Here is a 16,205-nt window from a genome sequence, read left to right as displayed (position 1 = left end):
GGTCTCAATTTTTTTATATCTCTGACCAAGTCTAAGTTGTAGCGTACTTTCACGATTCATGAACATCCTCAACTGAATATATACGCAATGATTCAACACAAAGTTCCTCAGGACATCAAACTGGTGTGAAATCAAATGTTGTCAAATTACTTCGGCGGCGTGAGCTAGCAAAGCCTGTAGACCTCTTTAAAGCTCTTTTGAAATCTTCTTTAAAGAAAGTATAAATAATCGGATTCACCACTGATGAACCAAATCGAAAAAACATAAGTAAAACTTGTACCCAGTGAGGCAGAGGAAGAACGTCAAGTTTCAAATCTTGCATCAAGCCGTGAAGAAAATATGGAAACCAACAAATTATGAAAGTTAAAATCATTATCCCAAATATAATGACTGCTTTGCCCTCCAGAGGGATCGCTTTTCTACGGTAAGCTCTAGTTTTGTAACTGTTCACTGCCTTAATAGAAATCAGTTGACGCCGCAAAACTAAGAAAATGCAGGTTAGAGCCACACCCATTATCAGCAAACTTGGCACAACTATTCCAAAAAACACAGATAAAGAATATTTAGTGTCTAATTTTTTAACAAAATCATTGCTTGGGCTGAAATCCAAAGGAATCCATGAAATTTGAATGAGCGAGGCTCCCAGCGAGAAAAACCAAAGGAATACAAGAACAGTGACCAGCCGAAACTTTGTGATAATGTACGGATAATGAATGGCGTGAATTATCATACAATATCTCTCGATAGTCACCAAAAGCAGATGCAATACGGTAGAGATGGATATAAACCTGGACGATAAGTCCATAGCGGTACATATCTTCATCTTTGTTACCGACTCAACCATCATATTGCACGATATCACCATGGGAACGGCAACTGAGCCAGCGAGCATGTCTGAAACAGCCAAACAGACCAGACAAAGGTTTGTTTTGGTTTTCAAAAACGTCTTTCTTTCATAGAGGACGATTACCGTGGAGTTAGCGAGGACAATCAGCAGCCCGACGAATGCCAAAAATATAAACACAGAAATATGTATCTGCGACAAATCATAAATATGAGTAGAAGATGTGTTAGACACAGTATTGTTCAAGCTCCCGGATGTTTGGTTTACTTGACTTCCACAAAGGCTGTTTGTCTGACACTAGCAAGAAAATCAACAAAGAGGAAATCTTAAAATTGAGAGAAATAACTACATGCGATTATTATTTCTTAGCCTCAAAATTACATCTCCGTAATTGTAACCCCTAAAAAAAACCTCCTAGGAGAGAAAGCGGAGTCAAAAGTCGATGCAGAAGAGAACAAAAGTTCGATCCAACGGTTCAACAGTTACAACGGTTTGACAAAGTAAAACAAACAAAAGGTTCATTGTTTGCTCTTGTGATCTACAGATATTGGACTTAGCGTCTTCATGGTTTTTAAATAAAATAGAAGAGGCTCGAAAAAAGATTTTTGAAAAAAACAGCGGTGACAAAAAATGAAAAATTGAAATAGAAGATGGAACATGTGAGAAAATATTGCTATCAACTGAGAAAGGCGGACTGAGAGCAAATTCACATCCTTACCTTGTTGTTTCCTTCCATTTAAAACAGTTGTTCGGCACTGAATAAATGTTATTAGAAAAATTATATTTTCTCTTGCAGTCTACGGCACTCCGCCCTGATGAATCAAATAGGGAAACCTTTAAGAGACTGACCACACAAAAGAACATTTGGTAGAAAATAAATGCTATGGGAGACGCTGGCGCCTGCAGATGTTTTTCACTTATAAGTTTCCGTATTTACTACTGAGATAAGAAGTTACGGAATATTTATTCCCGTCGACCCACTGTTTATCTTCTTGGTAAAGAATATAAGTGGTGGGCTGAAAGTCAATAACAACTCAGTTTATTTTTTAGTTTAAATAAACTCAGTTGGAATTTGAATTTGAATGACTTCAGCATTTTGACCAAAAATAAGCAATTAATTCGAGAAATTCATTTTTGCTGGTTATTGTCTCCGCTTTGTAGGAGAGATGAAAGAAATAAAACAAAACATGCATACGAACCAGCTGGCAATAAATATTATTACGAAAGTCACGAAAAAAGGATTTCAACAATGAAAATTAATAATTTAAATGTAAATTTAATGCTCAATTTTTTTAAAGATCTCAACCTAACCTTTTAGAGAGAGAAATGTTTTCAAAATGCTCTAATTTTAAGAGTACTTCACAATCAAGGTTTAAACAAGATAAACAGATCTTTATTGAGATTCTTTATTTGAGCTTGAAAAAGAATATTTATTACCCTTTTTGCTTCTCTTTTCTTTCCATCTCTAGTAGTTCGATTTAAACTCTTCTAATTCATTCGTGTGAGTCTTATTCTAATATATATGTTGAACGGAGTATTTCGGTTTGTCATGAAATAATGAAAAAAAGATTCCGTGTTGCCGCGTGTCTGTACATTAATCGAACACAGATGAGACCAAAATAGGGTAAGAAGATCAGTGACGCACTTTGCTGTACTTGTGATCAATTACTGAACAGACACTGGGCAACATGGAATTTATTTGTTAATTTCAGTTCTATCAAGGACCAATACCAAGCTTATCACAACTACAGTGAGTTCTTACAAACTCTTGTGACTATAATGTCAGTATGATTCACATCCCAAAATGGCTCAGTCGATTAAAATGTCATATTTTGGCTTTAAACCTACTAAAGTCAGACGAGTTTGAACGCTTGGGGAAATTCGAGATCAAAAGGATGAGGCACGTAGCCAAAATAATCGACGATCATCACTTCGCTTAGTGTCACCAAAATATAAGTAACTGAACCATACTTAATTTTCTACACATTTGGACCCAGTTGTATAAAGGGCGGATAACGCTTTCCAACGGATAAATCGCTATCCAACGGATAAGTGAGAGCAGAACGTATAGCCTCAGGGTAGAGGAAGGTACTGCTCACAGCACAAAAAACCTCTTGCACTGGAAGGGATCTCCTAAAAAAATCAATGCACTATATTTCTGCATTCATCCAAATATTTTGATGTGTTAATAAAGGACTGAATCTTAAGTTACACTGGCAATCTGGGAAATGGAGAAATCAAGCATCCTCTGTTGGAATAGTGAATTACTGACATCTGAATTCAGGGGGTTGGGGACAGGGGTGGGGTGGGGTGTGTTGTTTGTAGAATGGATGAACATTAAACAAGTGAAGAAATACAGAACACCTTTCTTACCAACAATTCCACTAGGTTTTTTAGGGCAATACAATTAAACAGTGAATCAGATATTTCAAATTAATATATTAAATGTGCTCCATGATGTGAGACAAGTGATGCAAATTACTAATGTCTGGGTTTCACTGCTTCAAGATATCTACACAGAGAATAATATATATTTAAATACAGACATGATGTTAAAAGTATGATTCATCTCTACCGCAGGTTCTATTAATTAATAAGTCTGAGAATTTAATTAGAAAGATTGATACCACTAATAAAATTATTGCCATGGCAAATTCTGTACTCTCCTTTGTGGTAAAAAACCAACCAGATACAATGTATGCATTAAATAATAACACCAGGAATAATTCATTTCTAAAAAAACATACATTATTCTCCAAATAATTATCAGACTGTAACCTTCTACACTTTGTTCAGTAATTCAGAGTTAGCTTCTTTAAAGTGTAAAAATTAATTGATCTGTTTATTTTCCCCTCTCAAATTGTTGAATTATTGTTCAAAGTAAATGTTCGCTTGTTAAAAGTTACTTTTGTTTGCTGGTTTTTGTTGCCATTTTTACAACAAAGAGCCTGAGTCTATGTGGGCAAGTTCACTACCACCAAACCTCCAGAAAGCAGCCCTCTCTATCCCCTGGAGGTTTTGCACCAGTAAGATGCAAGAGTTATATAGGCCAGAACTAAGTTTCTACCAACAGGAGTCTGTCATCCAAAATTGTGTGCTAGGAGATGTTCAACTGTATCTCAAAAAGAGATTATTACAGATAGAACCTTTACCAATGACCCCAAACATTAGCTACAATGCCTCTATGTTCTTAGGAATTAGTCTCCATATAACTGATGCTGGATATTTGAAGCTGCTGGAATTTTTCTATGTGACAACCTATTTTACGAGATAGAAATACAGTTATAAGATGAAAAGACTTTCTCAGCTCTCTAAAAGAACAAACTCAGAGAAATTCAGTATAATATACAACTAATAAATTATCGCTATCCACACACCAATCCAACCACAAGTTCGATGGCCTGTTCTATTCCAATAATAGGCATCACTTTGTGAAACTGTTTTGGAACACTTCTAAGCAAAGAATATTTGTCCCTTTGGTCAGTGTGTTTCATTGGTGCTGAGGCATGGATCTGAATATCTGATGTGACATGTCCAGATTCACCAATAACAAGTCTCCAGCATATTGTAAAAACAAGTCCAGGTTTGTTCCTGTTGTACAATTTCATAAACTGACTTGCAGTGGATGTATTTGTCAAGTGGACAATTTCAGGGTACTTCATTTTAAAATGACCAAATGTCCTTTGCCTATTGCTATGCCCTTCAGCATACTGAATAAGTCCAAAAAAAAATGGCTGCAAAGACTTGTCCTCTTGCACTTTTTCAAGAAATTGAGCAAGTTCCTGTTCTGCTAGATGATCTGTGACACTAACTTGGAGTCTGGTTAATTCAACAACCCTGTCTTCCATACACTCAGCATCTTTGGATTAAAAAAAGATACTAAAATTACAACTATAGTATGGAGCAAAGACAATCAAATTTGTATTAATCCTAAATTTATACAGTGAGGACAAATAATTTGAGAATATTTATCAAAGAACCTCAATTTTGACTGAGTTCTTCCTTTTCAGGACCAACATCAATTGTACAGTCATTGCCTATAAGTATGGTCAAAAGCTTTTCTCAGCCATTTACTATTCAAGTCAGTTTGATTTTAATGTTCCTTTATCTTTTGGACAATTATTAAAAAGGGAAACAGATGAAAATAAAAATCAAACTGGTTTAAAAAATTAGACACCAAAAAGACTTTGAACCACAACAAATTATACTGCTCAGGGTTCAAACTATTATCTTGCAGTGTCCTCATCAAGTTAAGGTTTATGATGTCTTCCAAGAATACTGCCTACGACGGACAAATAATTTTGGTTTAATTTTTCCTACGTGGAATATTCCCTTTGTCTCAAACTGTTATTTTACATTTTTGAACACAAAGAAAATAGAACCGATTGTAAGGTAAAATTTAACCACAACATGCACGATTGACTCAATTTTACCTTTTGAGCTCAGCAGACTATTCACATTTTCCTCTTCTTTAACTTCGAATTCCACTGCAAAGGGAATTCTAAGACAAGTTCCTAACATTCTCCGAAGTAAAACCATTGTGGCTTCTGTCTTTGAAAGCATCTCGGTGCTATTTTCAATAAATATTAAACCTGTCAACTTTTCCAAAGAACGAAGCCTCTCGTTTATTACATCAATTTCTTTTTCTTTTCCGTCAGTGTTATTTTCTTTGGATGAAGAAGGCAAGTCAGCATTCAAGAGTTTTGCTTCGATCATTGCCAGAGATTCCAGTGTGTAGGTATCTGCACATAAAGAATCTCTTTTAAATATTTCCTCCTCTAGATGGTGAATCTCATCACTGAGACTAGAAATATCTTGAAGAGTAAGTTCTCTTAATTCTGCCTTTTTCTTGTATTTCTTATTCGAAAGATCGTTATTAGCAACACATTTCCTCCTCTTGCGTTGATTCCATTCATGTTCAAACGCCATCATGAAATTATGGCGCCAAATGACAAAGTGAAACGAGGCTTCTTTTCTAAAGCCAACCGCAGGTTGTATCCTTCGAAGGCTCAATACTGGGAAAGATGTTGAAGAATACTGGGTAAGTTTTGCTCCACGTAAAAAAACTTGCTAATCTGCCTTCGTTAGATCGGACGATTTCCTGTTTGGATTTTTTTTTTCTGTTCATTATGATATCTGTACTGTCTTCATCCTACATTTGGCAGAAAATTAGCTGGTAAAACATTATTTATCACCGGCGCGAGCCGTGGCATTGGAAAAGCCCTTGCGCTGAAGGCAGCTCAAGATGGAGCAAACATTGTTATCGCCGCTAAAACCACCGAACCTCATCCGAAACTACCTGGAACGATATACACTGCAGCAAAAGAAGGTGATCCTTTTGTTTTCGTTGTTGCTGCAAGAGTGTCATTTTTATCTGAGACAATCGTGACAGAATTAATGAAATGCGTGACTTCAAGTGGTGTGATACAAACAGATGTCACGATCATAATTTTGCAGATGTCTGGCGCCTTGATTTTGTATGTACTCAATAAAATACGCATTACTTCCTCGAACTGTAGCCGTGGTGACATTATTTCAGTGCTGATTTCTAAGATCATCTTTGATAAACCCTTAAAAAAGTTTTCATGATATTGGTATGTTATCCAAACATTATTTCTTGCTGCAGTTGAAGAGACAGGAGGAAAGTGCCTTCCCTGTGCAGTAGATATTCGTGATGAAAACGCCGTTAACAGTGCAGTACAAGAGGCTGTAAAGACATTTGGTGGTATTGACATACTTGTTAACAATGCTAGTGCAATAAGCTTGACAGGGACTTTGGAAACACCAATGAAAAAGTGAGGCCTTGTTCAATTTACAAGTATTTCCATCGCAAATTTTCTTAAATTTTGGTTTACGAGAAATAGCTTTTGGAGATTTAAGTTCATGTTAATGATACTCTGAATGTAGTCTATTTTTATTGAATGAACACTCGTTAACTACCATTTTGAAAGTTTTTTCTTAGTTTTTTTCCACTTGTGACCAATCCTATGTAACCAACTCTCTATAGATATGATCTGATGAATAATGTCAATGTAAGAGGGACATTCTTGTGGTAAGTGTTGACAAGTTAAACACTTAATTTAAATCAGTTTTCTTGTCACTGACTTTTGATGTACATCAAGGCCAAAACGTTTTGCTGAAAAAAACTCTAAAAATGTTGTTGCATTTATTTTGTTAGTTCTAAAGCATGCATTTCATATTTAAAGAATGCAGAGAATCCTCACATTTTAAACGTGACACCACCTTTAAATATCAGACATGCCTGGTTCAAAGAACATGTTGGTAAGAATTTGCAATTGTGTGTTTTCTAATTTATTTTGCTGACATATTTAAGCTTGAAGGTCTTTCTTGCTTCTCCAAAAATATTGGGTTTGACTAAAAAAGTAGACAGCATTTTTGTTGGTTTGTTTGTTTTTGGTAGCAAGCTGCACCATTCAACTGAACTGTATCATCTTCAGCCATATGGTTCAAACTGTGTCAGCTCTAACATAATTATTAACCACCTTCATTTAAGAAGGAATTTAAACCAGAGGTTTCAATCCATTGCCCGGTTTGAAATCTTTGAAATCTTGGTGATAACTCTCTCCTGTGGATAACCCATCCTAACATCAGACCCAAAAAACTTCCACACCACACCTAACACAAGTGTCTGGAGAACAGCATTTTGTGTTGCAGGTGGGAACAGCAACAACTGTTGTTTGATGTTATCTTAGGTAATCTGATGGCTGGTCTCATGAGATGGAAGGCTTGTTATCCAAACAATGGATATTTCTTTTATGATTTGTTTCTTTATCTACCATTACTTATTCACAATTATTTTAAGGCTACTATTTGTATTGTAAAATTCTTGCTGAATTTATCTTTGTTGTAGTTATGATACTCCATGAATGATTTTTTATAGCATATTCATTATCTAAGTATGGAATGTCATTATGTGTCCTTGGGATGTCTCAAGAATTCAAGGATGATGGGATTGCAGTAAATGCACTGTGGCCTAAAAAAGGTTTGATTATCTGATTTTACTGTTCAGTTCCTTGTCTGAAATGTTAAAGTGCACACATTAAAATGTACCCTCAAAAGAAAATATTTAGCTTACAGCTGTAAGTCAGTCCACCTGAGTATTACTACCAAACAAATTAAAGGTTACTCCATTAAACAGGTATTGCCACTGTTGCTGTCATGGTTACTGCAGGGAAACAAGGCTTAGCCTACTGTCGAATAGACAAGTTTTTTGCTGATGCTGCATATATCATGTTGACAAGAGACAGTAAAACAAGGACAGGAGAGTTTCTTTATGATGAAGATGTTCTTAAGGAGGCAGGAATCACTGACTTTGAACAGTATTCTTATATTCCAGGTAACCTCATGAATTTCTGTTAAAATCTTAACCTCCCTCTTGTGTGCAGTTTATATCTTGAGAAGCCATATCCTCATGGTGAGCTCTCTGAATGACAGATAAACCGGTCTTTGTCATAGTCTCAGGGTCATTGTGTTGTGTTTTTGGGTCAGAACTCTTTGCAAGCCTCTCTCCACTCAGGACCATAGAAAGGGATCAGCATACAGTCAGAAACCTGTCAAAGAGAAGGGGTGGGTGGAGTGTGCTACAATGGACTTTCATCCTGTTCAGATGACATCATTGGTTGATTCTATGAAAAGTATTGGTCAATAACATTCCTTACTCTCTTTACAGCTGGTGCACCAGTGCCAGACAGTTTTATTGATGGTTATTCCCCCACACTGCAAAGAAACTCCTCCAAGGATACCAGGGAAACTTCCTCTCACAGGAGTAAAGTGAGAGGGGTAGTAGACATTTTTGATGCTGTTAAAAATTTTTTGGATGAAAAGCTTGTTCAGAAAGTGAATGCAGTCTTTGAGTTTCATTTAACAGGAAAGGAAGCTGGAGTGTGGTATCTTGATCTTAAGAGCAGTACAGGTAAACACTTGAATTTACTCCATTGTGTTTAATGAAAGAAGGGACTGGGCAGGTGACAAAAAAATTGCTTCCGAAAAAAAACAGTTTTGAAAATGAATGAAGTGATAAACCAACAAAAGGAAGTAAAGAAATGAATGAGTGAGACATTTACAAACAAACAAGAAAATTCTCAAACAGATGTAAAAAAAAAACTAGGGTGTAATGAAGGATACTTTAGTTAAATGATCAAACAAGAGTAACTCATGGGTTTATTCTCTGACCACCAAATGATGCAAAATGACAAAACCTTAGAACAGGCGATTACCTGTCACCTACAAGGCAGACAAGTTGTGACAACTGAGAGTTGATGGTTCAACAAGATCTGGACAAAAGCTGACTCCTTTTTTAATCTATTTCCTTGAGTTTTATAGGAAGCAGAAACAAAAGCAAAAATTTGCTCTTCCAGTCTAATTCTTATTCACTTATTCTTTGTTTTCCATTAATAGGTGAGGTTGGAAGAGGTTCTTTTTCAGGAGATGAGGTGAACAGTACAGTAATGTTAGACTCAGAGGATTTTGTGAAGTTGTTCACTGGCGAACTTAATCCAGCACAAGCGTATTTGGGAGGAAAACTCCAGCTTACAGGAAGCATGCATAAATTTATGAAACTTGAGAATCAGCTCCTACAAAAGATGAAATCCAAATTATGAACATTACTCTTTTTGAGAAGAATTTAGTCTTGTTCAAAGTAAAAATAATGACAATAATAGGAATTATATTGATTGTTATCATCACCACTATTATTATTATTATTTGGTGTTAGTATTGGTATCATCATTACTGTTAAATTGTGTTTATAGAATTAAGGACTTTTTTCTAAAGATGAAGAGGAACATATTTAAATATTTTCTTGAGGAGTAACTCATAGTTAATAAGCTGCATTAAGGAGAGAGGAAAGTAATGAATGAAAGCAATCTTTGCAGTGATGAACACTATTGAATGAACTACGACCTGCACAGGCCTTGAATTTTTTTCATGCCCTATTTTCACCACCACTTAAGTAGTATTTATTACTGCAAAGATTGCTTTCATTCATTTCTTCATTAAACCATAGTTCACACGTATTAGTTTCCTATATATTCACAGAGGAAAGTAAGTAAGGAAGGAATTGTCACATTACCAATCACCAAAGTTTCTGGCAGAAATCTTTATCTAAAAGTTTCATATAAGGGTACAGGGTGTTTTCATCTAAGGTTACCCCAAACTGTATATTTGAAATCCTGAACAAAGTAAATACATTTTAATCAAGTACATCTAAAGATACTGGGTAATTTTGTCTACAGTAAAGTAGATATGTAGGTAAAAATGTAATGGTTATGACACAGTTACATTGCTGTTGTTTGTGTTACTCATTCATTCTTCCATTGTTTGGATCAAAGTGTACATATTCAGAGTTCTTTTTACCAGATGTCATGTTGCTTTTGTCAGTATTTGTAATATTGTCCTGTGGTATTACCTTCAATACTTGATCAAATAAACAGACATAAATTGTGTAGATATTCAGTATTTTGATATTTTCTTGGAAAGCTAGGAGTGACCTAAAATGTGGCAGAGAAAACATCCTTCCCCTTTCCTATGGATATCCGGGTTTTTAAATGCATTTCAACAGAAAACAGATAACATTGTTTCTAGTATTGAAATTTCTGACTTGTTCCTGATAATTCAATGTCCGATTGATTGATTACGTCACCGACACAAGTCTTGAGTTATTTTTGGAAAAAGTTTGTTTTTAACTCGTGACTTTTTGATTGACAGATTAATCATCGCCAGGGAGTCTGAGTTTGTGACTGGAAAGATGATGAAACAACCACAGTTCAGAGTTGCTCATGTGTTTATAGAGCCAACAATGAATAGTTCTGTCCTCTCTGTTTTTCAGTTTGTCAATCCATACTTAAGATAACTCACTTCCCCTAGTAACACCCTGAACATCATCCTTCACTATTACAATGGATATCAATGGTGATCGATCGCTCTGTTCTTACATGAGAATCAACCCCTATCTTTACTTTCACTTACGCGCTGACCAACAGTATTGTGGACTCCTCTCGTGGTGTTGTATTCAGCAGAAAAATGTTGAACACAGGGTAGAGTTTTGTCTATTTTCAGTCTTTCTTCCAACTCTTTAGGAAAATCAGCTAAAGTTTCTGTTTTATAACCAAAGTATCTTTAAAATCGATTTCCCTTTAGGAAGCTAGCCGGTAAAACTATATTTATTACCGGTGCCAGCCGTGGAATTGGAAAAGCCATTGCGCTGAAAGCGGCCAAAGATGGAGCAAACATTGTAATCGCCGCTAAAACTACCGAACCTCATCCAAAACTGCCTGGAACGATATACACTGCAGCAAAAGAAGGTAAAGTCAAATATATTTGCCTTGTTCATTTACACATGGGGGTTCGCGTGCCTCGAAGGCATTGTTTGAAACGCACAGAAGTGAGGATGCAGGCATATTTGCCACACTACATGCAGCCCCTGGTAGTAATTTGTGAACGGCTTGGCTCAGGTTTTACCTTTTTTGATTGTAGTTTCTCCTCTTTAAGCTTCGAAAGGTAAAATTATCTTTAAGTTTGGATCTTCAAATCAAGCAACAACTGAATTGTTAACAACACCCTAAGCCCCCCCCATCCCCTCTCCTCCCCCCCCCATCCCCTCTCCTCCTCCACTGGGCAACGACCCAAGCCAACTGGTGTAACAGTTATTGTGTTGATGTATTTAATTACAGTCGAAGAGGCAGGAGGAAAGTGCCTTCCCTGTGTAGTGGATATTCGTGATGAAAATGCGGTCAATAGTGCAGTACAAGAGGCTGTAAAGACATTTGGTGGGATTGACATACTTGTTAACAATGCTAGTGCAATAAGCTTGACAGGGACTTTGGAAACACCAATGAAAAAGTGAGAGCATCTTTTATTTTTAAAAAAGCATTGGAGCATGAAAGATATTACTGCTTTATAAAATAAATGGATTTTATGGTCAGCTCATGGCCATCTTACGCCCTTTGCCGCTGTAGACTATGGTTTTTTAAGGTGTTGAACTTTTTGGCTCTTACTTGGTGTAGAAGACACAGTTTAAATCACACTATTGTTTTCATTGTTTTCTTGTTCCCAGTTGTGATGGAATTCTATTGTGTCATACACCAAGTAAGAGCCAAGTTTTTGTGTTTAAACTTTTTAGAGTCTGTCATGAGTGGTTCCAATTTCCAAACCCAAGGAATGAATAATACTACCTCTACTCTTAGTAAAATTTTTTGGTAACAAAGAAGTATTATTATGAAAATCAATCTTTAAATCATTTGGAGGGAAAATATTTATTTTTATGAAATGTTTATCACACCTATCTACAGGTATGACCTTATGAACAGCATTAATGCACGGGGGACATATCTGTGGTGAGTCTCTCCAGTTAGCATATCTCAACTTTCATGGTTATTGAACATACTTCCATCTATTTTTGTATATTTTACAATTTATTGGTTAAATTTTTTTAAAGTTGACTCAAATTTAAAATTTCTTTGTTCAGAAATTCGAATAGAAGAAAAATTCATTTCAATTTTTAATATTTTTGATTCAACCTCTGAGCATTTCCAAATTCTATTAAGTCATGAAAGGTTCTGAAGTAAAACTTCATTCAATATTTAATGTCATATATCATGAATAAATGTGGTAATTACATTCCTTTATTTCTTTTTTTGAAATTTACCAGTGTGTCTTTACCTTTGAACTTATCTGCTTTTTTTTATATACATAGAGATATTGATACATATATCTACAAGTTTTGAATTAGAACAGTTATTTCCAATGTCATGGGTTATTTTATTTTCTTAGAGCTTAGACACCTTGTAAATATGTTCCAATACTTGTTATTATTATCCGATTATACCTTTAATTTTTTATCATTTGGAATGTGTTGACAGCTCTCAAGCCTGTCTACCATATCTAAAGATTGGAAAGAATTCACACATCTTAAACATCAGTCCCCCTCTGAACATGAATCCTCATTGGTTCAAAGGTCATGTAGGTTAGTTCACAATTTATCTCCCACTGTCAATGCTGCTTACACTTTTACACAGCACACCAACTTTGTAATAAATTGAATTAGAGAGACTTTCTTGCCTAATTATATTTTGGAACACCATCCAGATGATGATCACTGTGGTCAGATCTGACTTGTTTCTTATACCTTCATTCAAAAAGGAATTTGAACCAGAGTTAACAAACTGTGGTTTGAAATCTTGGTGGTTACCCCTCTTCTGTGGGTACTCATTGTAAACTCAGACCTAGAAAAACTTCCATCTTACACTCACGACAAGTGTCATGAGAACAGACACTTTGTAATACAGGTGGAGACAAATGTCTTGACTGATGCAGTCTTTAGTAATCTGATGGTTGGTGTTGGTTGAACAAAATAAAACAGCAAGTAACAAGTAATAACATACTGCTAAAAAGTACAAGCAATTTACCAGGTGCTTTATCTTTTAACAAGATATGTGCCAATAATTGTAACTAACCTTTTAACATGTACCTTTTGGGCTGAACTCTACCATAAGGAATTAATTTTTCATTGGACATAAATAATTTTGTGAATATGAAACTGATCTTTGCAGTAATAAACATTACTTGAGCAGTAGTGAAAATAAGGCCTGAAAAAAATCAGGAAAAAAAATTTAGACCTGTAATAATTTTATTTGTTTAGATTAAATTGATATATTTAGTGCTTGTGGAATTTGGCGATTTTTCATTTTGATTCCTTAGCTGCTATCTGTTTTGTTCTAAGCTTATACAATGGCTAAATATGGCATGTCCATGTGTGTCCTGGGCATGGCACAAGAATTCAAGGATGATGGGATTTCAGTTAATGCACTGTGGCCTAAAACAGGTAAACACAAAACTACAAACCTTACTTGATCAATTTTTCATTAAAAAATATTTCTCAAGAGAGGCTTTCAGAGCCATCATGACATACAGTAACTACAGTGTAACAAAACATAACACTCATTTCATTGCTTTCTGAAAGTTGTATTTTTATTTCAGAATTTATTTTTTGTTATACTGTATGTTCTTCTGCTTAAAGAAGTATTCCCTTGATTCATTAGCTATAGCTACAGCTGCTATGGAGATGCTGGGTGGTAAAGAAGCTCTTGCTTCCTGTCGCACTGATCAGATCATGGCTGATGCTGCCTATGTTGTCCTAACAAGGGATAGTCGAGCCAGGACTGGAGAGTTTCTTGTTGATGAAGATGTACTCATAGAAGTGGGAGTCACAGATTTTGAACCTTATGCCTGTGTGCCAGGTATTAGTAGTTGAGAGGACAGGGTTACTGGATTTAGGTTTGGTAGTGGGAAAGATAAACGTAAAGAAAGGAGGGATGTTTACTTTGAAGAATTTTCCTGAACCATGTTTACTGACTAATTGGTTTGATGCTTTGTGTTCTTAATACAATAGTGGAAAGTAACCCATTTATTTGATTTGAAGGGAAGACAAAGATAGAGTAAGGCAGCCATAAGCTAAAAGATAGGGAAAAAATCGGCCGTAAGGTCGTTTTGAAATCGTCATGCGAGTTGAGGTTCATAGGTAGACGATTTCTTTTTATATCGTGTCACGCAATACACCCAAGTCTTGCTTGTGTGACTATTACCCTCCTTTCATCACATTTACAGGAGGCAAACTGTTACCGGACTTCTTCTTGGACGTTGATGGTTCGGATGCTAAAAAAATTATGGAGGCTCAGAAGACTGCAGATACTGTTCCACAAGGAAATAGTGCGGAAGGAGTGGATGGAATTTTCGATATCATAAAGAGCTTATGTAACAAGCAACTTGTTAATGAAGTGAGGGGAGTGTTCGAGTTTCATTTAACAGGAAAAGACGAAGGAGTGTGGTATATTGATCTCCAAAATGATGCAGGTAAACAACCCTGAAGAAAAGAACGTCACGCCATATAGGTCTTCTCCCATATTTGTTTAATCATGCTGCTCTTCAGAAAACGCTATTTTTCTCGGAGAAAACATTCAACGCCCCTAGTTTGCGGAAGTGAAGCAAATTTCTTCCGTATTCATGTCAGAATTCTACGTTCTTTTCGACGCGCTTGATTTTGTTTTAATTCGAAAAAAACATGAAATCCTCTCTAACTCTTGTTCTTACTTTTTTTGCCCTTTTTTTTAAGGGTCCCATTATTTTCCTCGGTAATCTTAATGTATTTATGGAAAGATCAATACTGTTCTTTACTGTTCCTTTATTTGTTATCTTGCTTATTCCACGGCAAGGTTCAGACATCGTTAACCTCGTCTCCAGGATCTCTCACCGGAGCAAGCGAGGGATTGAAAGAGAGACCCTGGTTACGAGGTTTATCAATAAAGGGCAAAATTACTGAGCGCTGATTGGTTGAGAGAGAGGGCATTTTTTTCTTAATCGAGGGCATTTTTAGTAATCAAGAGAGGGCATGATTACCTGTTAATGATTGGCTAATCCGTTGCATAGCAACCGTTCGTTATCTTGAAATTTTGATTTTCCTTCGCATAAATTTTGCCCTTTATTGATAAACAAGTAATCCCATGAGACCTCGTACTATTAAGGATTAATTGCACTTGAGTTTTCAAAATTTTGGAAAATTTTGAAAACTCTCGTGCAATTAATCCTTAATAGTACTTGGCCTCATGTGATTACCTATACAAATGCTACTTTTATCATTTATCCACAGGATCTGCTGGTAAAGGATCTTATCCAGGAGGTAAAGCAAACTGTACAATGACCCTAGGCTCGGACGATTTTGTTAAGATGTTTAAGGGTCAGATGAATCCAACTCAGGCGTTCATGGGAGGAAAACTGAAAATTAAGGGAGACATGATGATGGCAATGAAATTTGAAAAGATGATGGGAGCGATGAAATCCAAGCTCTAACAAGAAACGCAGTTGATTGAATGACTTGAGTAACATAAAGTGATTACTGATGTAACGAGCGTAAGCGATTCGAGAAAAGATATACATTTTCTATGAGATTCAGGTTCGGACACAATTAGGTCATTCGATGGTTTTATTGTTACAAATAATTCTGACACTTCCTGCAACATAGTTGTTCTTTTAGTCTTTTGTTTGTATTCATTTCTAATCTAGACTTTATTTAAGAGCTCGTTTCACTCGAAGAGGAATTTGAACCAAGTGATTACCACAAAGATTGTTCCGTAAACTAGCTGTAGAGTTTGAAGAAATACTCTTTTTAAAAGGAAAAAGGAATGCCTTCCATTTGACCAGTAATATTTTCTAGCTATCCCCTAGAGACTCCAAACACCAGGGAAAATAAAATTTGTAAAAAATAAAGTGATACGCGAACTGTTCTCTACCGACATCATTTTTTGGTCAAGATACCACGACGTTTTACCGAGTGATGAGTGAAGACAAA

At 35.8% G+C, this 16,205-nt stretch overlaps 4 protein-coding genes and 1 long non-coding RNA gene across 5 annotated transcripts; 2 read left to right on the top strand and 3 right to left on the bottom strand.

The window, feature by feature from the left end:
- Positions 1 to 95: 95 nt before the first annotated feature.
- LOC131778068 (histamine H2 receptor-like) lies at positions 96 to 1,703 on the bottom strand. The gene is made up of 2 exons (XM_059094459.2): positions 1,563 to 1,703; positions 96 to 1,141 (listed from the first exon to the last, which is right to left on the bottom strand). The coding sequence occupies exons 1-2, from the start codon at positions 1,578 to 1,580 to the stop codon at positions 116 to 118; spliced, it is 1,044 nt and encodes a 347-aa protein (XP_058950442.1). The 5' UTR covers positions 1,581 to 1,703; the 3' UTR covers positions 96 to 115.
- A 1,553-nt stretch (positions 1,704 to 3,256) lies between these two features.
- On the bottom strand, positions 3,257 to 6,015 carry LOC131777979 (centromere protein P). Its single transcript, XM_059094350.2, has 2 exons — positions 5,278 to 6,015; positions 3,257 to 4,703 (listed from the first exon to the last, which is right to left on the bottom strand). Exons 1-2 carry the CDS (start codon positions 5,774 to 5,776, stop codon positions 4,210 to 4,212), a joined length of 993 nt encoding a protein of 330 aa, XP_058950333.1. The 5' UTR covers positions 5,777 to 6,015; the 3' UTR covers positions 3,257 to 4,209.
- On the top strand, positions 5,859 to 10,312 carry LOC131777977 (hydroxysteroid dehydrogenase-like protein 2). Its single transcript, XM_059094348.2, has 9 exons — positions 5,859 to 5,885; positions 6,010 to 6,173; positions 6,471 to 6,639; positions 6,852 to 6,896; positions 7,023 to 7,126; positions 7,746 to 7,847; positions 8,004 to 8,201; positions 8,535 to 8,777; positions 9,263 to 10,312. The coding sequence occupies exons 1-9, from the start codon at positions 5,869 to 5,871 to the stop codon at positions 9,463 to 9,465; spliced, it is 1,245 nt and encodes a 414-aa protein (XP_058950331.2). The 5' UTR covers positions 5,859 to 5,868; the 3' UTR covers positions 9,466 to 10,312.
- Positions 9,297 to 10,809, bottom strand: LOC136277097 (uncharacterized). The gene is made up of 2 exons (XR_010715784.1): positions 10,721 to 10,809; positions 9,297 to 9,438 (listed from the first exon to the last, which is right to left on the bottom strand). It is a non-coding gene; the product is annotated as an uncharacterized lncRNA (long non-coding RNA).
- Positions 10,751 to 16,123, top strand: LOC131777978 (hydroxysteroid dehydrogenase-like protein 2). Its single transcript, XM_059094349.2, has 9 exons — positions 10,751 to 10,899; positions 11,003 to 11,166; positions 11,536 to 11,704; positions 12,154 to 12,198; positions 12,724 to 12,827; positions 13,584 to 13,685; positions 13,903 to 14,100; positions 14,468 to 14,713; positions 15,507 to 16,123. The coding sequence occupies exons 1-9, from the start codon at positions 10,886 to 10,888 to the stop codon at positions 15,704 to 15,706; spliced, it is 1,242 nt and encodes a 413-aa protein (XP_058950332.2). The 5' UTR covers positions 10,751 to 10,885; the 3' UTR covers positions 15,707 to 16,123.
- Positions 16,124 to 16,205: the final 82 nt, after the last annotated feature.

This window comes from Pocillopora verrucosa, chromosome 12 (genome assembly GCF_036669915.1).
Source record: "Pocillopora verrucosa isolate sample1 chromosome 12, ASM3666991v2, whole genome shotgun sequence".
NCBI lineage: Eukaryota > Metazoa > Cnidaria > Anthozoa > Scleractinia > Pocilloporidae > Pocillopora > Pocillopora verrucosa.
The sequence above is the reverse complement of the archived record's forward strand: the minus strand, read 5'-3'. Positions and strand labels throughout refer to the sequence as shown.